The 27,511-nt window shown below is 41.4% G+C and overlaps 2 protein-coding genes across 3 annotated transcripts; both read right to left on the reverse strand.

Moving 5' to 3' along the window:
• Nucleotides 1–1,230: 1,230 nt before the first annotated feature.
• pias1b (protein inhibitor of activated STAT, 1b) lies at nt 1,231–12,176 on the reverse strand. Its single transcript, XM_070972664.1, has 14 exons — nt 12,130–12,176; nt 9,399–9,831; nt 9,102–9,186; nt 8,884–8,931; nt 7,948–8,038; nt 7,715–7,849; nt 7,482–7,587; nt 7,179–7,252; nt 5,720–5,880; nt 5,112–5,245; nt 4,848–5,025; nt 4,588–4,727; nt 3,397–3,434; nt 1,231–3,299 (listed from the first exon to the last, which is right to left on the reverse strand). Exons 1-14 carry the CDS (start codon nt 12,151–12,153, stop codon nt 2,949–2,951), a joined length of 1,998 nt encoding a protein of 665 aa, XP_070828765.1. The 5' UTR covers nt 12,154–12,176; the 3' UTR covers nt 1,231–2,948.
• Nucleotides 12,177–13,176: 1,000 nt separating this feature from the next.
• skor1b (SKI family transcriptional corepressor 1b) lies at nt 13,177–20,606 on the reverse strand. Of its 2 annotated transcripts, none has more exons than XM_070972232.1 (8): nt 20,496–20,606; nt 18,256–19,997; nt 17,809–17,902; nt 17,607–17,711; nt 17,420–17,479; nt 16,958–17,032; nt 14,477–14,551; nt 13,177–13,799 (listed from the first exon to the last, which is right to left on the reverse strand). In XM_070972232.1, exons 2-8 carry the CDS (start codon nt 19,978–19,980, stop codon nt 13,705–13,707), a joined length of 2,229 nt encoding a protein of 742 aa, XP_070828333.1. In that variant the 5' UTR covers nt 19,981–19,997; nt 20,496–20,606; the 3' UTR covers nt 13,177–13,704. The 2 variants fall into 2 exon arrangements, with proteins under 2 accessions (XP_070828333.1, XP_070828332.1); XM_070972231.1 differs by having other exon boundaries at nt 13,177–13,802.
• Nucleotides 20,607–27,511: the final 6,905 nt, after the last annotated feature.

Here is a 27,511-nt window from a genome sequence, read left to right on the forward strand (position 1 = left end):
GGGGGAAAAAATGCTAGCAGGTGATGATGACCATGATGACCACGACCGAAGATGGTCCTCACAGTGAAACACCAGCGCGAGAAGTAATTCAGGTGCGGTGAAAATAACTGCCTTTTACATGTCTCTCATTTATCTTATGTGTTGAAAGTCTCGATTTTGAATCAGTGTACAGTGAACTGCCTCTGGGGGTTATTTTCTGAAGCTTTCTGATGTTCCCGCAACTTCGTTTTTGATTAAAAAAGGGTTCCCCCTGAGGAACGTTCAGGGAACCTTGTTTTTCTGAAGCTTTGGCCTAAAGATGAAGCGGTTTAAAATGCATCAACAAGTTTTACATTGATTTAAGGACAGGGACCAATCCTATTTCTGATACCTCAACTCAGCACGTTTTACCACAAACGTAAATGTGTAGACAGTAGGTCAAAGTTTTCGCTTATCCAGTGAATGATCTCAACATCTGCTGGATGAATGCAGTCATTCATGGTTCACAGAGGATGCTTCTTTGGTGGTGCCGACTTCCCTGTATTTCTACCATGTGGTTGATGTTTGTGGTTAAAGTGAAAACTTTCAACCACTATTAAATAGACTGTTGAATGGAATATAGTTCAGAAATGTTTAAGTCACAGATAGCCATTTCTAAACTGACTGGACTGTCATTTACCTGCATCAAGTCCTTGTTACTTAATGGCCTGAACATACATGTGCCAATGATAATATACAACCCCGATTCCATAAAAGTTAGGGCGCAAATAAACTCTGTTTATAGACAGCAGTTTTATGCAGTGTCCCAGAGTCCATGTACTAATATCCTTTATACAATCACAAAGTGGTGAACCTCGCTCCATCCTCACTTGTTCTGCTCCAAACTTGTTTGAAATGTGATGCTGGCATCAAATTCAGAATAAGCATATTTACAAAAATCAAGTTGATGAGGTCAAACATTTTTGTACTGTTTTCAATTGAGTACATGTCAAAACATTTAGCAAATTATCACATTTCATTTTATTTGTTTTACACACGCCCAACTTTTTTGGAATCAGGGTTGTATCTCCAAAAAATGAATCTGGCAAATATATCAGTCTCTATAATACACACAGGCTGTATGTATAAAAATGTTTGAAACAAGTGATTAGGCTTAGAAGTTTTGCCAAACAACAAACTGAATTCAGAGACATCCCATAACAGAACACATGCAAGTGAATCTGGACTGTGCTTCGAGCAACTACGAGTATGCACTTTCTTATATCTGTTTAATTCTTACAAATATCAAACAGCACAGTAGACCTTGTAGCGGTTCAAAATGATCAAAGCCTCTATTGAGTTATTGACATCATCTGATAGTAAAACGGACAGAGAGAACAGAAAATGTTACAATGCATGTCAAGCAACAATGACATCTTTAAATAGCATTAATTATATAATTACAAAAGAAATATCACGTACAATGACAGCAATGCATATCAACAAATCAAACGAATGCTGAAAATATATATGATAATAAATAATCCTAATTGTAAGCACAAGTCAAGAAAATAAAGGGAGGGGAGTTGTCCGTAATAACTTCAATGGTCTTAAGTTCTGGGCCAAAATGCATTCTGTGATACACTCAAAGGCTAAGCTATCACAGATATCTTATAGTCTCTTGCAAATACACAGAACAAAAAAAGCTATGCATCCTGTGGCCTCACTACGAAACGGCAGAGCACTCAAACATGAGCTTTCAGGTAATTCGCAGAGACATGCAACACTGAAAACTGCTCTTGAAGTGTTCACTGCAACGGTGAAAGCTTCACGGCTCCACACAGCCTTTATGTAAAAAAGCGTGCTAAAATCAAACAAAAAGACACCATGAACGTGAAATGTTGTTTGCCCACTTGTATCCACTTCATTTATCAGTTTTTCAGCCTTTCAATTAAAGAATTACTTCAAGTGGACCAGAAACTAGCCTCGTCTTGAAAGCGGAACAGAAATGTGTCGAGGACGACTGGCCACGTCACTGTAGTTTTCTGTCTATGCTTTTTAAGTGTAATATGCAAAATAAAACAGAAAACAGAAAAGAAAATACACAACATTGCAAATCTTGTGTAGAAAGGTCCAACTGTGTCATGTGACAACAGAAGACTGCTTGCTGGACTTGTGCCATTCATTCACACGCTGAAAAAGCCTGGTCTTACAATACTGACTTACTCCCAATCTATATGTATTTTAGGTACAGTCTGAACTTTACAATTTGATTTGACTGAAACAAGTGAAAAGACTGCAGTTATGACACCAGAAGGATCTAGCGTTTGTGTTTGCGTTTGCAATTCTAGTGGCAACAGTTCCAAGAGGCATAGGGAATGCTTCCTTAAAAAACAGCATACATCCAACATAACTTACATCATAAATAATTAATTAAAAATAATGACCACAGCATGAATGTCTTACAGAAAAATCTACAGTGATAGCAAAAATGGCCAGATCTTTCTGCTGTCAAAACATTTTTGACAGAAATGACGCCATTTAGAAAATAAAGAAAGTGTTACACATTTTCCTGTTTTGATGCGACTTGCCTTGTGTACATCTATAACAATGCCCATTTTCTTTATATTCTAAATATCATGTTCCATAAGGTGTCACCTCAGTGGGTTTTGTGCACATAACATTATACTGAAATAATGCCATTGACATGGAATATCGAAACAAAACGGTAAAAACCAGGTACAAAAGGTACAATATAATCAAAGGACCACATGAAGAGGTGTGAAAAAGTCTTCAGTATTCACAGAAAAATATCAACTGAAGTAACTCACCGGACAAGAAGCGTCCTAAGTTTATATACATATGATAAGTAAAATTGAAAATAGATTTTCCTCTCTGTACATAGCACTGTATTCTTTCATCTTCGTCTTCCTTATTTACAAAGAACTCCCATTCTCGAGGTCTCCCTTGTCTTCCAGTTCTGTGTGGATCTAGTCAAGAGAGATAACGTCAGATATGGAGCCATAAATGGCTGCCGCCGCTGCAGCTTCCACCGAGGACCTCGACAATCCTGAGATGCTGTGGTTGTCTCTGTCCCTGTCTCTGTCTCGCTCTCTGTCTTTGTCGCGGTCCCGCAGACTGCTGGAAGACACCAAACTACTGGTGCTGCCACTGTTGCTGCCTCCATTCGTGGTTGCCAGCGTGCTGCCCCCGGGGGTGCCCGGCTGCTCCCGCAGCATCTGGGAGGAGCTGTAGGGCAAGAAACGGTTGAGCAGCAGGTCGTGGTCTTCTGAGGCAGACGCTGACGCAGCTGCTGCAGCAGCCATCACCATGTTGTAATGCTAACAGGACAGAAAAGAGTGATCATTAACACAAAAACCAAACATAAACATACTGATCGACAGTGCTGCCAAAGTTCAGGTGTTTCAGTCAATATACCTGATTGTCGCCTTGGAGGAAGGAGAAGAAACTTAGATCTGTAAGAAAAGGAAGAAGACCCAGTATTTACTTCATTATGGATAATACAGTATGTTTATTTACAAGCTGACTGATTAAGCATAAACATTTGTACTCAAAGATAAGTTTGTTTGGATTTTGTCAGATCAGTCTTAATACAAATCTTGATTGGACACAGGTTTTCCAACTGTGAGACAAGGATACTGCATGAGATTAAAGGAACAGGCGCATGCTGACGTACTAAAACAACAGGCAGTTAGTTATTGTAGTTTGGCCTCCCTACCAACATTATCATCATCTCTGATGTTCATTGACTTATATCTCCTTAGAACCTGCTTAAGAATCATCATGTTGTTAAGTCTCCCTCAGTATAAAAGTAATCCAGTGCTAATTGTCATACACCAATGGGAACACTCAAAACAGGAACGGCTAATAGCCAATTCGGCACACTTTTAAAGGTGCCAGTTTTCAAAAATGTAAACGAATACAGGCCAAAAAGGGGGCTTAAGTTGTAGCCCACAGCTAACTAGCTGATTTCATGGCAACCTTACAATCCTTGTTTTCATCGCCCAAAGTGCTCAAATTATTGGAACTGTAGTTCCAAAACTGAGACCATGATTATCCCCCAAATCAAAGTAAGACAAAGAATAATAATACAAGTTCCAAGGTGTTTGGGGGACACCTGCAAGAGTTTAGGGGCATTATCTGCAGTCCAGTTTCCATGCTAAACCTCAGCTTTAGCCAATATGAAGCTTAAGCAGATTGAGTTAGACAAATCAAGTGTTGATTGTTGTTCATTGCTGGTGTTTTTGTCCCAGCAACAACTCTATCTATCAGGAACTATCAGGACATAATCCTTCACCACATCTCAGCAAGTACACATTGGTTGTTTAAAGACACACAAATTTTGAAACACAGCACACTGATTCAGCTAACAGACTGTTGAAGCATCATATTAGCTTCAGATGAACTTAAGATCAAAGATTTTGTCCCTCATTTCTTTCATGGCAATTGCATTAGAGACCTACTACTTCACAGCTGGTATGGACAGATAGGATGATCACTGTGATCAAAAATGTTTTCAACATACATATGGACATGCGATTATTGTATTAAAACAGACTTAACAAAATCAAATCAAATCTAACCCAATAAGCACAGTGACAAGTCTACCTGGCAGGTCACTAGTTGTGTGATAATAGTGGCGATAGTCCTGGATAAGAGGTGGAGGGGGAGGAATGTAACTGGTCTCCACAGGGGGCATGCTGGGAGCTCTGGTCACAGGTGAGGCCTGGCTGTGTAGGTTCAGTACTCTGAGGGGAAACAATGCCACATCGCATTAGTGACAAAATAAGTAACATGACAGCACAGAAATCCTCAAAATGCATCTGTTTATGGTGATCTCATAGCCTGCTTGTGGTTTGGAGACTCACCCTTTATTTGGAGGTGGAGAGACAGGTGACAGCGAGGGACAGGCCCTTTTAGGAGGCGGCTCATCATCTAGCTCATCCTCGGAGGAGCTATCCAGTGTCAGGTCAATCACATCGACTTTCTTGCTGTTGTCATTAGATGATCCCCGTTTCTGCTCGTGCGTTTCTGTCCGAGATGAATCTACAAAGAAACAGCTCACTCACGCTGTGCTCGCAGGTCACGACGAAGAACACTCTTTAATAATCTGAAATGTGCGAGTTACATACCGCTGTCTACACCATTGTAAGAAGCAGACACCTCCTGCACTTCTCTCTTTGACCTCATGGGGGCCCAGTTTCCATCTTCTTTGAACTGGATTTCATCACAGTCAGAACAGCTATTCAAGATTTCCATGAACAACCTGAGAAAACAGCATGAGACTTCAATACAGTTTATCAGAGCATTCAGACCAAACACCCTATTTAGGAGGGGGCTTCAGGCACAAATGAGCCAATTAAGTATGCTGCAGGAAGATCAATTTAAGGACCAGATCCATGAATCTGAAGGTTTCTGAGACACCAAAACACAAACAGATTGCTGTATGAAACCACACAGAAGGATTCTCTCTCAAATGTTTTCACATTGGCTGATTATCCTGTCGGAAAATAATCAACCAGGAATGTGTGATGTCACATTGCGCTGACGCAGGTTAAACTTCTTTGGCAGACAACCCTGTGTAATATTACCAGAGCACTCACGTCAGCAGACATTTCAGCTTCCAGGCAAAGATTATAACTATCTGCAGTTCCTTTTGTACCGCACATGCTAAAAACAAAACCATCACAGTGGAATGATTATACATGACCTAGCACCACATGTTGTGTGTTGTGCTCACCCGTCAATAATGAGGTGCTCATACGGCGCTTTCTTGTCACAGACTGGACACACCCAGGTGGGCTTCTTCTCATTCATTTGGATATAAAGTGTAGCATCAAAGCACTGAAGGTGAGAGCATGTGATCGCTCTGCATGGGATTGTCAGCCTCATCTTGCCCAGCTTTAAAACAAAACACAAATTGCACAAATGTCACTCGTCAGTACTGCATTAAATACTTACTCCCCACAAAGTAATGTAGGACAAAGCAACTGTCTTCTAGTTAAGAATACAGTATGCGGATAAGTGCTTTTTGTCTCTCTGCACTATAAAATAGAGCTCCTGATAACGTTAAGAAAATCACAATGTAATTGGAGCTGTCAATAAATTTATTGTTGATCTGCTGATAAGCTAACTGATAAGGGTCTAAATCACAAGTTTGATCACGATAAAGTATTATACTGATTCTTTAGAAACTGATATTATATCTGCTGCTATCACGAAGTCTGCCACAATACGCTTTTGATTTGACTCAATTCCATGGCCTGCGATTGATTTGAGATAATATCAGATGTCTTTCTAACACAATCAGTTAAGTGATGACTGGGAAAAACTGAGTGCAACAACTGTGACAGACTCAAATATGAGCAACGGTCAGGGACAGGAGGGAGGAGAGTTAAAGGGAGTCATACAGACTGTTCCCAGCAGTCCAACAGGGCTGACTATGTGACACGTCCCCCACGCTCTCGCTGCCTGGTTGATTGCAACCTCCCTTCACACAAGGTAAACAATTAAGTTATTATGTTTTTTTCTGACTCTCAGTTAATCCCTGCTGTGAGACTTAACAACAGAGTTTTGTTGCTGTGGCGTAGGTTTACTTTCTCTCTGTCCCAGCGGCAGCACAGCCATACCAGAACTTAAACCTCTGTAACTCTTTACTTGCTTCAGGAACGACAATCTAGGAGTTAAAATATAATACAGCGAAATGAGCAGGAACAAAACTACTTACTGTTGGGCATACTCATTTCAGTCACAGGTACTTTTTTTAGCCAGCAGCAACACACTATCAACATGATCTCATGTCGGAAACGCAGCTGAAGATGAGGGAAAAAAAACAGACTCCCTGTAGTGACAAGGTTGTTTCGGCAAAGAAATTCAGCTCAACTAAAACGTCTGACGTGTTGTTAAAAAACTGAAATGGACACGGTGACAGATAACGATCGTTAGCCTACTGTATATGCACTGTTTGCTGTTGCACTTAGATGGGAACGGTAACAGAAACGTGCCATGGGCATTTCAAAATAAATGCACATCTTAGAGATGATGATATGGATCGATGTATTCATTTTGCATTGATGATATTAGATCACTGATCACTGAACGGATACATCAATATAGAGATTATACCCATGCTGATTGACATAACTAGTCACAGTAACACAGGCCTTTTCTTAAATCAAGTAGAACAGTGGGGTATTTACAGGACACAGGAGAGAGACTCGTAGACTGGTGGTGGCGATCTCACTCTCTGGATCGGCTGTTAATTTCTCCTTGACTGTGAGAAAGAAAGAACAACACACAAAGATTAAGCGCAACAATTACAACAGTGAACTTCAAGTGTGAGGTGTGTCGATTTGTTTAACAAGATCACAAACTTCTTCAAAAATAATCCTGGATTACTGTATGAAAGACGCTAATTTGTGTGATAGTCTTCTCCATTTCCTGCTCCCTTATAGATGTTTACATGTTCCACGTTTTTACAACAAAATCTGGAAGCAACTTACTCAGAGCTCTTGAGTGGTCAGGGTTTCTAATTCCTTTGGCCCGTAGTCTTTGCAACAGCACTGCAGACGACTGCTGTCTTACCAAATAAACAGCCATGGAAAAACTCTGACAAAACAAAGGTTAAAATAATGAGCGCAACAAGTCACAGCGAGGTGACTAATGTTCTTTTTACAGCATCACTATGAATGGGCTATGACACTTGATTCACACAGCTTTGCCTGGATCTTCTTACCCTTCCAATTTCTGAAGTCCATGACACCACAATTGCATTGGGGACTGTGGTGGACAGGCGGACAAGAGAGGTTATGTTGATGGGGCGACTGGGCCTTTTTGGTTCGACTCCATTTTTGGTTGGAGGAAGATATCCCTGCAGATGACACATCAAGCATCAGTGTCTCAGTAACTGTTGGTACAATACACAGAAAATATGACAGAACGGACTAACCATAAACTCTCTGGACTCACCGGGAGATTACAGGGTTTGCTGTTGACCTTCACACACAGATTAGGGGGGAAGTGATCCTCCTGGGGACAACTTGTCTCTGATAAACAAAATCTGAAAATGAAGAAAAAAGCGTTGAGGGAGCCCCTACATTGAGCAATTTGTTTCTGTTAAGTTGCCACTTAAACAAGGTTAGCTTGCTTGCTTATTTTATCATTTCAGTTCTGTCAAGTACAGCCATCTCCATCTATGATATAGAAGAGCACTTCTTAAAGGATGGCATTCATCCATACAGTGAATAATTAATTAGACAACTAAGGAAAAACTGTTTTTATGTATAAGTATACTTTCTGAAGTAAAATAATGGCAACAAAGTGTGCCTTTTAGGCTGTAAGGTTTTACAAGAGGTACATGATGCACTTCAACTTGATCTGCAAAAATATTTTCAAACATATTGGAGAAACCGGCACAACTGCTTTGAATCAATGTTTTGCCAATGCTGCACTTTGCCTGTATTTTCCAGCAAAATATCCACATTTCCATCTCAAGTTCATTGTGAATAAAAGCATCCAAGAGACAAGTGTCCCCTGCTGCATCCTTCATTCCACAATTCAGAACATGTTCACGTGGTAATTCAAGTCCTATCTTTATCATCCTTTATAACTGTAAGGAAATAACTCAATTAGGTTTAAGTTAAAACTATGGCAATTGTTTTAATTTTGTAAGTCTGAATCTGAAAGCCAGACTAAACCATAGAGGAGGTTCTACAACATGCAGATATGTTTCAGGACTAAAGAAAAAAGGAAACGACAAGATCTTGACAAGAGACATGGCTATTTCTAGTTCCTTCAGAACCGAGAGGAGCTAAACACAGAGCTAACAGTCATTCTATGCAAATATGCTTCTTGGCTAAAACAAAAGAGTTTTTTCTGCTCTGAAGAAAAGTATGTCAGGCATACCTTAACTGGACTTGAACAGCAAAATCACATTTGGTCCCAGATATGTCCCTAAAAATGAAGAGAGGTCAGGCCAGGCTGGTCAAAACAGTCTATGACACATGTCAACAGTGCACTGAAAAATGATTTGGTAGTTGCAGTGCTTTCACAGTATTATTGCTTCTCCCTCTCATCTCTTTGACAGCTGAAGACTGTGTCCACAAGAGAGCTTTCACACTTACATTGAGCTGCTGATCTGTTGAACTTGCTGTGGTGTTAATGCAAAGGCATAACATGCTTCCTGGAACCGCTGACTGTTGTCTGAGGCTACGAAAAAAGAAACCAAAAACAGTACACGACAGTCAGAGGGGCACCTACACAAATCACTAGGCACTCGTCACTGACTTATGACCTTTAACCGAGCAAGGTTTTGACAAGTCATGGTACAGATATCTGTGGTGGCAATGCTCCATCAGTATGTGCACCAGGGACAAGTGTTATCACTACACACACAGCTAAGCAGGAAGGGGTGGACTTACCCAGGCTGGTTGGCTTAATGAGCTCATCCAGCACGTCATAGAATGGCAATCTCTGGAGCTTGACATCAGGGTGTACAGGGTGCAGGGCGGAGGGGAGGTGAGGCAGACTCAGCTCATGCTTTGGCCCAAGTAAGGAAACAGGCAGCAGAGGCGACGGGGAACCATGGCTGTCAAATCCCAGCTGGGCTAGGCCAGCAGGCAGACTGGAGGCAGAGTGAACACCGGGCAGAGCCAGGTCCACTGGCGAAACCATTTTGATTGGGAAGCGCCGTCTGTAGAGCTCTTTGATCTTCATTTGCACAGCAGGACTGCAACCAACCTTGAGTAGCTGGAGAGCTTTGCTCAAAAGTTCGTGTTTACGGCCGTGCTTATTCCGTCCTGCATATCCCAACAACACTTGGAGCTCCGAAACTCGAAGGCTCATTACCATTTGCTGGTGAAAATTGAATAGAGGGAAAAAATGCTTTATTACACTTTGGAAAACACATTTTCCTGTTCAGATGTTAAGAAATAAGTTTTCTTTCGCATATTGACTTCAGGGTTGAAAACATTGTTATTAAAGCCTGCCTGCTTAATTTCTTTAAATCATGAAAGTCCTTCATTAGCTTGCTAACTGTCCACACCCATAACATTTTCATTTCTGAGATATGCTCTGAGCAGGAACATTAACATAATTTCTTTGGCCTTCGTTCTATTTAACAAACACAGCCACTCTTGGATGACTTTGGGAGAGCTAGTCTTTTGGCTGGAAGCAGACACCGCATATCCATAAAGGATCCCAACATGCTGCAAGCGGTAATACAGGGTGTGGACACAAAACCCATGCATGCATCTGTACTAAATAATGGAATACAATATACTGAAGGCATTTTCTTGATGCAGCTTCAGAGAAGTGTTCATTCAAATCTGGCAAATTTTGAGAAAATTGTTTATATTGAATTAAACTGCATTATGCAATAAGATGGTCATGTTACTTTGTAGTAGGAAATTACAACATAACAGAAACATCTTACAACATAATACAATCATATGAGAATTAGGGTTTTTTTTTTTCTCAGCAAAATAACAACCATTATACATTGCAATGCAGTCAAATACAGCGACACTGCAATCCTTACTACATTAGCACTGGATCGACTCTGACAGAGAGAATTGAGCTGAGCAAGTAATTGAAATATTATCAGAATTGCAATATGATCAACTAAGGGCAATAGCCAAATCGTAGAAGCTGCAGGTTCTTGTAGATAAAAATAAAATGTGTGACACAAGAGCGTTATAATGAAGCATTGTAGTGCTGTGGAGATGCCCTGGCCAATAAATCCTGCTCTCCAGATGTAAGGAAACATTTTTGTTTGGTACAGACCCCAACAAACGTGATATCATTATGATTCCAAAAGTTTTGCCAGTGAAAATCAAATTTGTGATGAAAAAAATAAATAAATAAATAAATTCACCATCATACTGCAATTCCAGCATTTGTCAAAAGAATTACAATATCTCATAACTCTACAAAGGAAGTGTTTCTTCTACCATTGCATTATGTCACATTATACTATGCAGATAATCATGTCCTTATGTTCACCATATGTACAGTAATCACTTGTGAATAACTGTTTAAAGGGGCTATGTGGCATCACACGAAAATTAAACACTCAATTTGGGCATTAAAAAGACAATCTGAATTATTAAGGCATATGAAAATGTACCTGGCAACCCACTTTGATTTTCAATCAAGGTCATCTGTGTGTTTATTGACAATGAGCACTCTGTGGAGCCGCAAAAAGTAAACCTTAAATTAACTGTCCTGACAGCCCTGACGACGCTTGAAATCTGGCCTGAATAATAAAATGCAGCGGCTCATACCGCCGGATATAAGTGGTACATTGAGCTAACCTGTAGTGAGTATGTGTTAAATTCCTTTTATACTGTGCAACACTCAAATGTGTCCACTGTCGAGAAATAATACGGTTCATATGAGTGGGCAAAGCAGGTGGGTAAACAGGGCAGAGATTGGTTTATGGAAGGGCCAAGTAAACGAAAGCGTTTCACAGCAAATTCTGCCAACTAAAAAGTAGTTATCGACATGAGTGGAAGGACACAGCGTAGATTTAGCATAAGCTAGCTAACAGCGCCTGTACTATGCTGTAGTATGACTGAAAGAAAAGTTCATGTTGCAGTAACTATACTTTTACATGTGTTTGAACAATAGTCGCCCAGATTAGTTACATTAGAGTTAACCACACTTTGAATACTGACTATATTTCGTTGACTACCGTCTCACCTACTCAGAAATAACGCTAATGGAAGCTAAACTGCGCTTTCTTTCCAGGGAATAGACAGAGCCCATTTTTAAACATACATTTCTGTCTGCCCGGCGAGCTGCTGATAATGTCAGGTTTCTATCGCTACAGTACTGTAGGGTTCAAAACGTTGACATGATTGTCGTTTTCATCTTTTATAGAAAGCATTATCTGGCCTTATCTGCAGGTGAGCCGCACAGTAGAGGCACCCTAACGGAACGTCGGCAACAATAACAAAGCTAGTGCTACCGAGCTAGCCAACCAGCTAACAGTTTGTCTGGTCTCCGCTGCTCTGCTTTTTTATGTTAAATACCTTGATAGCAACACTGATGGGGTCTCTACTGTCAAGTAACAAGGGTGCTATGATTTGAAATTCAAATCTCACTGTGTGAAACGTCTATTTGTCAAGCTAATGTAGGGGCTCGCTTTACCTTCAGTTCCGCACACTCCGCCATCTTGTTACATTAGGTGCGCAGGCGCAACAGCCATCCTCAGGGGACAGTCAATTCAAAATTGTCTGACGCTACTTCACCGATGACAGCAGGGGGCGCTGTCGCAACACAGAAGATTTCGTCAAGAGAACGTTAAGGCGACATACTGTAGTCAGGCTACCACTTACACCACATTTCATTTGTTTGAGGGATTTTGTTCTGCTCGGAAAAACACACAAAAATAAAAGGTTACGAAGACTCCAGATATAGTGTGTCTTCCTGTTTGTTTATATTCTTCCTCGGGCTGTAATAATTAATTGATTGATTTGTTAGTTGACAAAAAAAATAATGACCAATTATTTTGCTAATCAATTAATCGTTTGTCATTTACCAAGCACAAATGGCAAACAGTTGTTGTTTCCTTAAATTTGAGGATCTGATTATGTTGTTTTATGTCACTGGACATTAAAAATATAGGGTATTTGTGTTGTGGACTTTTGGTCGGACAAAACGCACAATTTGAAGATGTCGCCTTGGGCTCTGGGAACTTGTGTTGAATTATTTCCCACCATTTCTGACAGTAATCAAATAAATGTTAGACAGAGAAAATAATCATGAGTTGCATCTTTCAGGAAAGTTAAATTAAGGCGTTTTCTCGTCGATATATTCTTCTTTTTGCGTCTAATCCAAAGAGCAAAATAGTCACAGCCCTCAAACACACAAAGGTGAAAGTTGCACTCATAAATTAAAAGGCGCAGCAAACTGTTTGCTTCTCCCATAAATGTGTAAAATGAAGAGCTCTGTGAATATAATTCATAAGAAGGAAATTATTCTGAAACACTGAGGGCAACAATCCACATTTCTTTTAATAAAATGATTTATTCATTAGCGATGGAAACAAATATTACATGGACAAATAGGCTACTCTTAATAGAATATGTCGGTACTTACAAGGTCGCGGGTGTACTAATTTAGCCTACTAACTTCTGTGTTTTGTTTTGTTTTGTTTTTTGTTTTTTGTTTTTTTTTTTGTAAGTCTTCAAAAAGGAATAGGCATGGTTTGACGGCTACAAGTAATTATATTGTAGGCCTATTTCGACACACAAGCTGTTTATGTTAATTCCCATCACTCGTTTAAAGTGCAAAACATCCAAAATAAGCTGTTGGCCTGCAAAGACAAACCCAGCCAAAGTAGTAGGCTAATTCACAATATTGAGAGGATAAGGAGCAATGAATTGGCTAGTCAATGCTGCTATTATTGATAACAAAAAAGAAAAGAAAGAACGAAATAACAACCTATAACTATTACAAGATACATACGCTTTCATTGCACTTTGCCACAAATAATAAATATCATCAATGGTATCATTTCAGTAAAACAAATTTCACCGTATGCAGGATGGTTACGTAAATGGTGAGGGTGGGGGGGATACACATTTTAAAATATTACAAGTAATTACAAGTTTAGTCTTCTTTCATGTGGGTTTCAACAGCGTCCCAGGAGCTTTTCCGCGGTTTGACAGAAGCTGATGCGTCCATTGTTTCTCTGTCCTAGAAATGTGCTGTGATTATGGTTCAGGGTGGCAGCAGAGGGGATTTGAAGGAGCAGGATCCGGTGCAGTGGCGAGGGGTCAACATCTTACACGAGAAATGGTGTAAAGCGTCGTGAGCTTCTATGAAGAAGGAGGTAAATCAATCATAGTGCACCTGATTGCAAAAAGGACTTCTTTTTTTTTTTTTTTGAAAATGATTTGCCGTACAAATATAATATTCTACACAGTACATCACACGATAGACTTAAGTACATCAGACATGTTTGAGATCAACGGATGAAGGCCATGCTCAAAAAGAAATGTGACACAGATTTGGATTTACGTTGTATCGTCTGGATGTATGACAGCTAATTGTCTGTTTATGAGCATCTGGGTGCAGAGATATTATTTTCACATCATCTTAGCTGCTGTTTCACACTTTACCACAATGACTTCTGCAGAAAACTGGTAATCAAGTCAAACAGCTGAAAAATATTTGCAATTTCCACTCTGTTACAGGTCCATGACTGCGTTTAATTAATATGTGAAAAATAATAAATTGATCACAAGTAAATGGTGGGAAAATCAGGTCCAATTTGAAGCGTTTCCCAAAGTGGTTCACGTGAATTTGACAGGTTATATTATAGCTGACAGAAAACCCAGACAAATCCTCGATATCTTGTGTGCACAGACCATTTTGAGCATCATCCATCACGTCGGGAAATGAAGCGACAGTAAATGTGTAAATCCGCGGCGGAAAGTGAGGGCATGCCGCAGCGCTGCTGTATCCGCTCCCTCTGCTTTATTAGTCTCACCTCTGACGATGTGGAGCTGCTGAACCATCTCCTCCCTATAGGAAAGTTCCCTTTTCATTTGATCCTGAAAATTATCTGAGGAACAAATGGCAGGCAAAGATTTGAGTCAGTTATGCGGTAAGTGAGCCTCTGTTTAAAAAAAGAAAAGAAAAGAAAGAAGCCGTTTCTATAAAAACTTCATTTCACAATCAAAAAAGCATTAATTTAGCCCGTTTAACTCCACAAAAGACAGAAAATACTTTGTGATTTACATGTGATGGTTGTTCTGATATTTGGCATGAATATTCATTTGAAGGTACAAAACAAGCAAAAAGCTTAAAGTGAGGTTAAGATGAAATTCTTCCCCCTCATTCAGTGCTTTGGGGGGTCGATAACGCATGAATTAAACTCGTCAGGTCATAAAGTCGGCGGCATCTAGAGGGCGCTGTTCTCAAGCTAAAGCGATAAACCAGGTGCCGGCTGGAACACAGACTCCAAAACGCCGTCATACCGCCGTGAGGTTACACTTAAATTCATATTTTATGGTACAGATTAAGAATTAATTTTTTTTTGTAATTCTGTGTAAATTATCTATGACTCTTACAAAATTCAGTCTCACTGCTGGTTTTCAGAAAATTTGAATGAATGAGAGTTTCAATGTGTAAATGAAAAAATAGTTTTCAAAAGCAGCCTGATTCCTTTGTATTTAAACTAAACCACGTGAGAAAAATCTACTTGTCAGGACTTGTATTTTTGTTTTTCCCAATCCCCGGGCTTTCCTTGGTATTTTAATTGTGTCTTGTTTGCAGGCAGAGATTGGTCATGATCCTTCAACAGCCCGCTTTACTGGTAATTAACAGTGTATCAACTAGAATAAAAGTGGACTAAATGAAGAATGAAGGCATTTGCACCAGGTGTCCAATGCTATGGATAAACCAGTTGTGCTCTCTTCTCATACTTTGTGTTCATGAAACTCCCAACAGCTGGATCCAAATACCACCAATGAATGCGTAAAGAAAAATGTGCATTTGTACATTCAAGTTAAGTCCAAGCTAAGATTTAAGTAAGAGGAATCACTGGAACTGACATCAGATTTGTTAGAGAGTGATGGGAGGATAATACCCAGAACCCCAAAATAATCTGAAAGAGTGAAATGTTGAATCATTTTCTACTAATGTACATTTCTAGAGAACCCAATGATGTGCACAATTTACGCTGATTTTATAGTTATGAATTGATTTCTAAGCCATCCTTCTTGACATATGTGGCACCAAATAAATATAAATTTAAGCTATTTCAGCTGGTAAAAATGTATCTGTAAAATCAGGATCCATAGTCTATTATCCACCAACAGTAGTGGAGGGGCATGAAGTTTATTTACACCCTAAACTGATTGAGACCATATGGTCTAGCAATGTAACCATTTTGATAAAGACTTCTTAATTACCGTTGTATTTCATGACAGAGTCTTATTCTTCCATTTCTGGAGATCTTTTGCACAATGAAATGAAAGTTTGAGTCTTTGGAATATACATCAGATTTTTTTCTTTTTTCATTCACTGTGTATTGCTGTTGAAGACTCCTATGCAGGGCAGACATTCTCCATTTCAATATGAGATTCTCAAATAGCTCTCTAGCAAAACAGAGTGTGAAAAGGTGGGTCAGACATTTTTAAGTCTTTTGGAGAGAACGTGAAGGATGTTTATAGGAGTCATTGCCAGCTGAAAATACAGCAGCGGTGAGAATGTGACTGACGTTTTGTCCTGCAGTTCAGCTGAGATTCACACGAGCCAGTTGCTTCTTCTAGTCAGGGATACAGTTGTATGATCTTTACAGCAGCAGTCTGGAGTTTATAGCTAAGGTCACATACACATTCTGTGTACAAAAACAGATGTTCTGAATGTGTTCGCAGCGGACGGACATTTCTGCAATATTTTTCATTGTGTTGCCATTCAAAACAGCTTCTATGACATCTAAATTTAGTTAAACTGACATACTCCTCAGCTGTTACATTGAGTATTAAACACTGACATTTCTTCACTCTAACCATTTCAATATTTCTATATGTCCATATGTATTTAAAACATGTTTGTACACTAAATTGAGCTCCAACATATCTGCAATTCCACTTTCTTTGCTGCAGAGATCTATTTTCTGAGGACGCATGGATGTTTTTGGACAGAAGGTTAAAATCATAACCCTCTCACATCGGTGTTAAAAGAGGTTTTGAAAGCACCTCTTCCCAGGGGAGCGTGTCCCTGAACCACTTCGCATTTTTTGGAGGAAAGGTGCCCTTTAACACATTTCTTACTCTGTAGAGAGAGGACATGCATGCTGCTGGTGAGCTGGATGTGGTCATGGCATGGCCAGGGGTCATGTTTTGGCCTAACTCACAAACACGCACACTTAACATGCACCAGAAAGACTTCTTAGTCTCTGTCTTTGAATTCACTGATAAAAGCTGAAACAGTGGAAAAAGCACTGCCTCAGAATTTAGCTTACCTTTCAAGTTCTGAAATTCACGTTCCAGCTTTTTCCTCAGCTCAACTTGCTCTAACAGCTGCTTCTGTAGTTCCTCTAAAAAGCAGACAGAAATAGGTGATTTTTGAGGAGGAGAGGCAGAGGCTTTCGTAGCAGCTTCCATCTAGGACACTTTTCTATTTTAATGACAGTGATGAGGACATCATCATAATTTACACTGACAATTCAGAGCAGGTCTTCCTGGGCCTGTGGTGGAAAAAAAAAAAAAAACACCTTTCCCTCATGTTTTTTGGGACAAATCCCAAAGAATCTGCCTCAAAGCAACAACAGAATTATAAAAATAGTTGAAGGCATTGTCTCATTTTGTACAAAACACATTTTCTTTATTATTATTATTATTATTATTATTATAAATAATAATTATAATAATAATAATGTTCGTGTTTTTGAGGAGCCTTGTCATCTGTTTGGCCACTGTCTTACCTTTTGCCAGACTTTCCATGTTTCTTTGTGCTGGCAGAGCTCTGCCTGGCGCGTCCTCGCCTGAATGCACAGAAAATAAATGATATTCCTCTATATGCATGTATATCTATATATCTTCAAAATGTAGAGCCGCATGTCTTAAAGCAGACCTCATATCGCTGAAGGAATCCTGACCTCGGTGACTTACCCTCATCTGGCTCCCGCTGGATCTCCTCACTGCTTTGTTCATTAAAAGCTTTCGTTTCGATCTCCTCCACTGTGGAAGACGGCTCTTCTTTACTTGAACTCTCATCTTAAGAGAAAATAAATCGATGTGATTTCTCCCCTTTTCTTTTTCTTTTTTTTTTTTCACAGCTACATGTGTTAACAAAAGCAGAAAAAAGTCTAACCATTCGTTGTAAGTACTCCAGTCTGGTAATTGGCAGGTCTGAACTGATACGGACTGCTCCTTTGTTGCAGCTCACCCCTCTCCGGTGTGTACACCTAAAGAAGAAAGAATCACCACTTCTTTGAGCTCTTAAAATTACAGGAGGATAATTATAATGAATTAAAAAGAAAGTGTAAAATTAATAATCGAAAATATACTGTAAGTTGACGTGGATATATTTTTATTTAAAGGTAATGGTGCTTTTTCTAAATGTTGTGGTCATGCTGTCTGTTGCTGCTGTTACACTGTTTTAACAAAAAAATGACAAATTTCCCCACAAGAGCACAGATGATTTATCTGTTTAAAAACACACACACAAGCCAAGGAAAAGAAGCCCATCTGCGGAAAGCTCCAGAGAAATATTACAGCTTGAATCATCGCCAGTGTTTCTCAGTTAGAAGTCACTCACTTCAGTAAAAGACGCGGCTATGTGGGTCTCTGATAACTGCTTGCTCTGCAGTTCTCTGTCAGAGCACTGGCCCACGTGTTGGCTCATTTTCTGGGAATCCACCAGGCTGCTCTCCTGCATGGCCTTGGAGTCTGAGTCGTTTGGTGAAACACTGTGAGCCAAGCCGGGAGGAGTTCGAGGACACACCGAGGGCAGAGGCCGGGAGTCCTGCTCCTCCTCCGGCGTTTTATTCGTCTCCACGTCCACGTCCGGCTCGCCCTCGCTGTCCACGCACGGGGACATGGAGCGGTAGCTTGAACTCTCGCTTAAAAAATCGGGAGACAGATAGCCGGTGCGACACCCGTTGTAAGCGCCTCTGTTGCCGTATAGCTTGGCGATACAGTCGGCGTCTTTAATGACTGGTCTGAACGCGGAGACGTAGCTGATTTTCCGGGGCGCAAGGGTCATCCCCTCCAGCGGCCTCGCCTCGTCCCCTGACTTGTCGTCGTCGTTACGCGTGGACTGCGTGCTGGAGCACCGGTCGTTTTCGACCATGCTGTCTTTTGACGTGTTGGTGCTCCGGTCGCTGTGCTCAGATATGTCCACGTCGGTCTGCCTCGGAGGACACAGCAGCTCTGTTGGGGGTTTGTGCTGAGTCTGGGGGTACGGAGGCATAGGCAGCGCGCCCGCCGCGGGCCAGAACATGGGGAAGGAGTGATAGGCGCTGTCCTTGGTGCCAGGCCACAGGACACCCGGGAGGCCCGCCTTGCTCTGCTCTCCCATCAAACCGTCTTCTTTCTTCTGGCACAGGCCGAAAGCCGGGAAGCCGTACGGATGGGGGAAGAGCGGCGGCGGGATCTTTTGCAGCATCCCGAAGCCTTTACTGGGCACGGGGATGACTGGGTAGCTGCGCGTGCTCGCCATGCTGACCCGGTTGTCCTCGCAGCTGAGGATCTTTGCAGGAATTTCGGGTGATTCTCGGGGACAGTTGGGTCCTTGCGGTTTCAACGGAGAGCTGGACTCTGACCCACTGCATGGCAGCGTCCTCTTGCGACTGCCACCATTGAACATGGCCTTCACGTCTTCCCATGCGTGCAGTATATCTATCTGGCCGTTTTTATCTGTTAGTTTGAGATGCCGCCTCCAAGAATTAAAATTAGCTGCATCTGGCTGCGTGTACTTGGACTCTGGCGTGCGATGCGAGTGAAATATGAATTTGTTTGGAGAAAAATACATGTTGCAATAGGAGCACTTGATGCACTTGGCCCTGGAGCTGTTGTATCTGGCCGGGATGAAGTTGCCTCGAGACCCCCAGGCGCATTCGTGGGACACATCAAAGGCAAAATTTTCTGGAAGTTTGGGAGGCGAATGCGCCCCTAGGAACGACTTACACAGTCTCTCGGCCTCGCGTTTAGTGATCATCCCGCAGCGCCTGGAGGAGATTGGCATCGCCCCTGCTCTCCGCAGGATCTCCAGCTGGACAGGAGTGCACTGGACGCAGGTGATCCCCAGCGCAACACGCCGGTTGTGTATCTCGTTATAGCTGTAATTCTTCAACAAGGTGTTAGATATCTGTGCCAGGCAAAGTCTCTCCTGGCCATCTATCACCAAAGACACGATCGGTATTCCGTACAGCACTGTCTCTCCGACCTGATTGGGCTTTAGGTTCTTGGTGCCCGGGTAGGAAAGTTCTTGTTTGGAGCTTGGCGAAGAGCTGGAGTCTCGCCCCGCAGGTATGGAGTCCATCCTTGGAGGCCTGGAGGCTGCAGAGATGACGTTTGACGTTATAAGCGAGTTTTTGGTCACAGAAATAGCAGCTTCAAGTAGAGCTTAATCATAAGCATTTCATATAGTGTTTTAGGCTATTATTTCACAGTTGATAGTTAAACCTGCTTAACATGGAAATAGAGAGAAGAGGCAATTACAGGCCCTCATAATAAAGTTGCAAGAAGGCGCTTTTTATTTTTAAAGACCAATCCTTCAGAATAAAATCAGACCCGCATAAATAAATATTTTTCATATAATGCTGATGTGCAAAAGATATATTCCTTGCACTTAAAGCTCCATTTAAATTATTCAAGCTCTTTCTTCACTGTTAACACGCGACTTCCCGCAGCAATAAATTCTGACTAATTCCATGTTGTAATTTCAACCGGCTGAGCGTAAAAAAAAAAACAAAAAACAAATAAAACGTTGTAACGGAGTCCGCGACACAAACACAGACTGTATCATCCTGTCGAAGTCAGTTTCCCAAAACTCACCTTTAATGTTCCCGCAGCTCCCCTCCGTCGTGAATGAGAAAGCTGTGATCAAGTGAAAGTCGAAGGGATAAGAAGTCAGCTCAGGGCTGGAGGAGGCAAAGATGTTTGCGGTTCGGAGTGGGACGCAGTTGTCCGTACTGCACCGCCTCCTTACTGCTCTCTCTCTCTCTCTCTCTCTCTCTCTCTCTCTCTCTCTCTCTCTCTCTCTCTCTCTCTCTCCTCCGCTGTCGGTGTGTGCGGATGGTTTGTGTTGCTTCGGCAGCAGCAGCGTCCACATGGCAGGCAGACTGTAGTACAGCCCCCCTCTACGACACCGACAGCAATCAAGTGACGGCGAAACTTATGGCAAGGCACTCCCACTCACACAGGCAGTCTGCATTAACTATGGATTCATGACCAATGGAGACGGTTTGAGTGTTTGGATTTCAGAGCGGCCCGCGCGTCCGCACACACGCTGTCTGCAAAAGTGGTGAAATTATGAAACAAGAAAAGCAACCATTAAATATTTCGTATAATGCAGCTTACAGGTTTAAATAAATTCTGAATTAAAAAAGAAAACATCCACATTAATCATTCATTGGCCAATTGTGTCGCCCATAATGCATTTAATTAATTCTTTTGCACTTCTCCTGTTGAAGAAATGTTTTGCATGGAGGAGGCTGCAGTGGGATTTGGCATTCTGCTAAAAAAAAAAAAAAAACAGCAGGGACCCACCGACACATTGTTATGTGCACGGAGCCGGGGCCCGCTGATGAATACGGCGTGCAAGGCCTTCAACACGTGCTGCGTTCCCACGGATTCATCGCTTACAAGCCACACATCGCCTACATGCGTTTTGACAATAACCAGCTGCTCCAAAGGTCACTCTCTGTGATCTGCGCTTAGTTTTTTCCCCTCACAGCTGAAAGAAAAAAGATCACACACAGGAACAATGCGGACAGCCTTGCGCCATAAGCGACGGGCTATTTAACTTTTTAAAGTCAATAAAGCTTTGGGTTAATGATTTTCATCTGGCACACGCGCGGCGCGCCAAGCACTGATGTAATATTGATGAAGGTAACAGGACGCGTTGCTGTTGGTCCTACTGACTGCAGTGAGACGGAGCTGTACTGACAATCTGTCCATAATGGTTCAGTTATTTTAAGAGAGGAACACGCGTTGTTAATTTCAGTACAGGCAGCATACATGTGTTTGGGGATTAATTTCCAAATGATAATAATAATGTAATAATAATAGATCAAGTTTAAAAATAAACTTGATCATAAGAGTTAAGAATAGAAATGGAATAAAAACAATATACATGTTATTAGCTTCAATTTATTTTGGTCAAAACGCATCTAAAAAATAAATTAAATTAAATCACAAATTGTAACTTTCTTCTTCAGCTGGATTATGTCCCGTCATTATCAGTATCTTACTGTATTTGTCTAAAAGACAAAAAAAAAAGTTTTTTTTTTTTAACTTTTTTTTTTTAACTGAGATCAGTGTCAGACTGCATTTTGCTTCAGAGCAGAAGTCCACAGAGGTGGACAGACGGTCGTCCAACTTGAGGCGTCCCCTCACGTCAAGTCGCTATCTCCTCCATCTGTGCTTACCTATCGATCATTGAACGGGTATGGCCTGTTAAACCTCAATTGTCATCAACATAAACATCTTAATTAAAGGCCATTGTTGTGATGGGATGCATCCAAAGCTTTATTGACACTGCGAACAACTCCAACTGGAGTGAAATGACCCAGAGTGCCTGTTAAGCTGCGAGTGAACCCTTAAAGTTGAACTGATTTATATGAAATCCACATTTTCAATTCTCATTCACTATGGTAATGAGTAATATGAGTGCGTTTCAACCAAACCTAAGAGAGGACATGAGAGGAGTAGCCAAAAAGTCGGTAAGGTCATTATCAGGCTCGTGCTTATTCTACCTTTTTGTGCAAGAGAGAACAGCTCATTTAAAAGTGTGTCTGCATTAATCACAGTGCTGCATCAAAGTATGATAATCACCTGAACACTCTATTAAAATAAAAGTGCCAGCCCAGGGGAAATCTTACCTTACTCTTTAATTGTTTTGAGGCTTTGATAGGCTTTTTAATCTAAGATTAATTTATGCATTCTTAAATAACTCTACATATGATTAATAAGCTTGAAAATTAAAAGGAGACTGAAGCAATTATAACAAGTGGTTGGTCATCACCTCATTAGATGGTATTAGAAAGATGCAGTTGTGTGTGTGTGTGTGTGTGTGTGTGTGTGTGTGTGTGTGTGTGTGTGTGTGTGTGTGTGTGTGTGTGTGTGTGTGTGTGTGATTGGGTACCACAAAAATTAACAGTAAGAGCAGAGCAAAATGTGGAGAGACTGTTTGATGACAAGCACGGGGGAAAAAAAGTGCTGCTGGCTAATTATTCTGGATGTTTCTAATATGCTCTGTGTAACTGGAAAAGTCACACTCATTTATTAGAGGCTGGTACGATACATTGCTTATTTTAATAGACTTTTTGTCAGTTATAGCAGCACAGAATCTAATCAAGATCAGCTCAGATTGTCCAAATCATTCAGCGTTGACCACAGTGTTGATCCTGAGCTGGAAAGACAACAAAAGAGAAAAGATCAGCTGTTTGTGAGGCCACCGGAGAGACTGGCGAAAACAGTGAGACTTGCTAAATGGTTGCTAATGTGTAAACAAGACATCACTCCACTCCTGCTCTGATGTTTATTTGTCTCCTAAAAGCCCACCCCTGGGTCCTGACCCCCACATCCTCCACCGCTAAACGGAACATTTCTTTTCGCAGGAGGTGGTGTTCAATGTGTGTGTGTGTGTGTGAGTGAGAGTGAGTGAGTGAGTGGGGCGGGGGGGAGTTCATCACTGCATCAAATGAGGCTGAGCACAGGGACCCTTTTGTCACAGACAGGGACTCATCTGCCAATGGTGGGCTGTGAGGTCCTAGGGGAGGGGAGGAACAAAGGTGCTAAAAGGCTGTGTGACAATGAGGGTGCGCCGAGGAGAGCCTTCAAGTGTGGGACACAGGCTGCATGGGACAAGCTGTGCCAATCACTCTGCAATTACCTTTTTGTGCAATCCAGAGGCCTTGTGTGGGCATTCATGGAGAGACGCAAGGACACGAGCAGCCATGGCGAGGTCCATGCCTCTCTGCGCTTTGCTTCTTATATAGAGTTGACCCTAAGCTCATCATGGCATAAATGTATAGTAAATCACCTGCTCCTCTGGTGATTTGACTGTGGAAAGCCAGACAAGAACATCTCTGGCAATTTTTTTTCCCTCACTGCAGACAGTACACCCATCAGAGAAGAAGAGGTGGATGATGAAATTTTGCAGAGGAAGGTTCATTGGTCACATCCATGAGTAATATCTGTAAATGTGGCATACTTCTTAAGCTGCGCTGGTGTGAAAAAGGGTAAAAATTCAAAGTAAAAATATTCTGAATCTATGCAAAAAAAAGTCAAATATGTTATAAGTGCAAATATGCAATGAGCAGGGCAATGCAAGGACGAGGACATACAGACATTCAACATCCCGATGGCTGGAGGAAAGAAGTATTTTCTGAGTCTCTCTTTTCTGTACACAAAATGACAATAAAATTTGTGTTAAATGCGAGAACTTTGTGTCACACTGTGTAAGATGAGATAAAAATATTCACATGTGTAAAACAAAATACCAGTAATTAATTTTGTGAAGATTTAAAGCTCAAGGTCCATAGTCCACTAATTTTGCTATTTTTTTTTATTACAGTTTGGTTGAAAATATTAATTAGGACAAGAGAGTTTTGCAAAAATAACAGGATAAAATTACATTGCCATGTTATGATTACATGGAAGTCTTAACTTATTATTTAGCCCTATCTACAACAAATACGCACACAACACTAAGCTGCACAGGCCTCTCTTCTGCTAATTCACAACCATTCTAATGCTTAATTGTCATTATACCAACTGCCGAGTGCCAGAGTATTTAGGGAGTTTAAGTTTTGTGTATGAACACTGTATTCTACAGTGTAATAAAGAAAGATGCAGGAATTTGTCCATATCCAACCCCGAGCAGTTTCGATGGTGTAATGAGGAGTCAAGTGAGAATGGGAATTATCGTAATGATAACAAAGGTCTATGCACCATAGCTTGGGGCTGTATTGTAGGGCATTACCATAAAGATGTGATGTGTTTGTATTGCAGGGTTTTTGTGAGGGAGCAGGCCAAAGAGATAATAACTATTAGTAGATGACAGTGCTTTGTGGGATTCCAGCTGTGGAGCCCAAATTTCCATACAGATAGAATGGCTCTGGGTGGATGATATGCACGTGTGGGGGGAAGGGCTGGGTGACTCAGTGGACTCATCTGCGCGCACACACACATATCACAGTCTGCAAGTGGCAAATCTCAGTGTTGGACTCAGTCTTGGTGTCCCCAGTCAGACTCTAGGGTGAGGTGAGAGCCCCCGCTTTGAACACTCTGCAGGTCTCTGGAGGAACTGTCCAGAGTACTGAAACAGCCCGATGCTGCTCTGCTGACAGCTCTCAAAGTCAGGAAGTGCAAATAGCTAGGGCTTTGTGTTACTGTGTGTGTGTGTGTGTGTGTGTGTGTGTGTGTGTGTGTGTGTGTGTGTGTGTGTGTGTGTGTGTGTGTGTGTGTGTGCGTGCGTGTGTGTCTGTGAACAGAAGACCAGAGATTTCCATCAAGACTACATGCAGGTGAGACTGTGTGCAACACACTTGTCGACACCAGGGATTGGAGGAAACCTTGCCTAACAAACAAATAAAAGACCCCCCTCCAAAAAAACTGCACTTTCAAGGTTACAAACTTTAAAGCACACACATCCCAGAAATACAAGGCGTGTCCAACACATATGGGAGTAAAGATGTACTGTTCGAGGGAATATCTTCAAATTCAGCATTTTGGAAAATATGCATATCTGCTTTCTTGCTGAAGGTTGGTGGATGCGTATATTTCAGTATTAACTGATGTTTGAAAATTAAGTTATTCAGCGGCATTGAGGTCTTCCCTCTTCATTATCTGATGTTTGAGTTTACTGAAGGGAATCTGGTTTGCTGCAAGACTTTAGGTTGTTTTTTCTTGTTTTCACATTTAAACATTTTTGCACTGATTGCATTCAAACCCTGGAGATGAGAGAGGGTTTTTTCCAAAAAAGATGAAGGTGAATTAATAAAGTAACATGGCAGGGTGGTTACCCTGCAACATCTGTCTCTTTGCGGTACAGTTTTATTCATTTTTCAGAGTTTTGTTATGTGTTTCATCACTAATGTAGACCAACTATCAAGGCAACAAAAAACAAGCCCACCTCTGGCTTTGTCAGTCACGTCACCTTTGCCTTTCAGGTTTTAGTGGCCTGTCACCCAACTGGAAGCAGCAGGAAACAGCTCGTCTGGCTCGGTCCACAGCTAAAAAAAAATAAAATTTGAAAATATGTGTGTTTTTGTTAGAGAGCCACTCGGAGAGCACAGATCTCTACTATAGTCCATTCTTCTATGATATGGAAATCTGTGAGTGCAAACTTTGATATTATAGCTTGCTCATGTCAAACTGAAAGTTCTTACATTTTTCCTTCATACCTCTGGTTGAGTTTATTGCAGACAGTTTCCATTTTGATGTGAGTAAGAGTATAATTAGTTGCATCATGTCTGTATTGTTTTATCACTGTCGAACTTTACTACCATCTACTGGATTTTAAGATGTGGGACATTCATTTCGCCGGGGCCAAATCTGCTTCACGATTCGTATCCTCTTTAGAATTCAGTAAGTTCCTCCTTGGGGCCCGCTACACCCTTCCATCAAGTTACATGAAAATCCAGCCAGTAAACTTTCTGTAATCCTGCTGACAAACAAACCAACAAACTGAAGACTGAAACCATAACCTCCTTGGAGGAGGTGAAATGGTTTTATGAGGGAGAAGTCACTCCAGGAAGTAAGTGTGCCTGACCAAGAATTAGTCTCTCCTAAATGTCCTGTCATTACCTCTGGATAGAGCCAAGCTAGCTGTTTCCACTCTTCATGCTAAGCCAAGCTAAACATCGCCTGGTTGTAATTTCATATTCAAAGGACAGTTGTGAGGAGGGGTATCGCTCATCTATGCTAACCTACAGCAAAAAATGTAGGTATTTCCCAAAATGTCAAACTATTCCTTTAAGGGTCTAAAGTGGAACTGGTTTTAAATAGTAATTAATTCAGCTGTGTGAACATGAAGAGCAGCTTGTGAGAGTGTGTCATTATGACCCAGAAAGGACACGTAGATGTGAGGATTCAGGGTTGAGAGAGACAGAAGAAATGAGACTGGAAGGTAACTGTGATGAATTATCTATGGGAAGAGGTTAGGTTAATAATAGTAGTAGATGTGGTGGTGGAGAATTAAAATCTGCTGTCTCCTGAGTTCCAGTCAATCCGCTGGTGTAAATAAGTCCACAAACATCTGTAAACAATGGTGCACATGTTTTCTATCAAACAAACACAGCTGCTCAAAACGGGGCCCCTGAGATCGAACAGGTATGGTGGCTGGGATCCCGGGACTGAGCGGCTTTTCTGGTCGACTTCCAGTGCCAGACATGCTGTGTGCGTTTATGTAAGGGAGAGGCTAACACAGAGGAGACAAAGATAGTGAGAGCAGAGAGCGTGAGGACACCAATCACCCTGTAATTATCCCCCTGGTGTGTGAACTGCCCAGCTCGCCGTCCTTGATAGATTCACCTGACCCAATAACACAACACACAGCCACAATGGACTGGAGGCGGGATAAAGACAACACCATAGATCAGCCAGGGATCGGCAATGAGACAAAGACCTAACATCTGGGAGCTGCAGTGAAATTAAAGAACCGAAGGACTGAACCAATCCTGTTACGGCTTTCCATTAATAGCCTAGGAGCTGCTTGAGAAACGGCACAAGTGAGGTAATGCAGGATTCAATTTCATCTGATATTAAAGAAACACCCCTTGGCATCTCTCTCCCTCTCTTTCTCATATTCTCTCCCTCTGCTGCTCACATCACTCTGTTACCTT

The sequence above is a fragment of the Chaetodon trifascialis genome, chromosome 10, assembly GCF_039877785.1.
Source record: "Chaetodon trifascialis isolate fChaTrf1 chromosome 10, fChaTrf1.hap1, whole genome shotgun sequence".
Classification (NCBI taxonomy): domain Eukaryota; kingdom Metazoa; phylum Chordata; class Actinopteri; order Chaetodontiformes; family Chaetodontidae; genus Chaetodon; species Chaetodon trifascialis.

Excerpts from the sequence above, each read along its gene's own strand:
- pias1b (XM_070972664.1), bottom strand. The coding sequence starts at position 12,153 with ATGGCGGAGTGTGCGGAACTGAAG. Across the intron at positions 9,187-9,398 it reads CATTAAGCCAACCAGCCTGG|CCTCAGACAACAGTCAGCGG; the intron begins GTAAGTCCACCC and ends CTTTTTTCGTAG. Across the intron at positions 4,728-4,847 it reads TCTCCACCTCCAAATAAAGG|AGTACTGAACCTACACAGCC; the intron begins GTGAGTCTCCAA and ends GTTTCCCCTCAG.
- skor1b (XM_070972231.1), bottom strand. The coding sequence starts at position 19,980 with ATGGACTCCATACCTGCGGGGCGAGACTCCAGCTCTTCGCCAAGCTCC. Across the intron at positions 17,480-17,606 it reads CCAGCGGGAGCCAGATGAGG|GCGAGGACGCGCCAGGCAGA; the intron begins GTAAGTCACCGA and ends CTGTGCATTCAG. Across the intron at positions 13,803-14,476 it reads GCAGCTCCACATCGTCAGAG|AAGCTCACGACGCTTTACAC; the intron begins GTGAGACTAATA and ends CCTTCTTCATAG.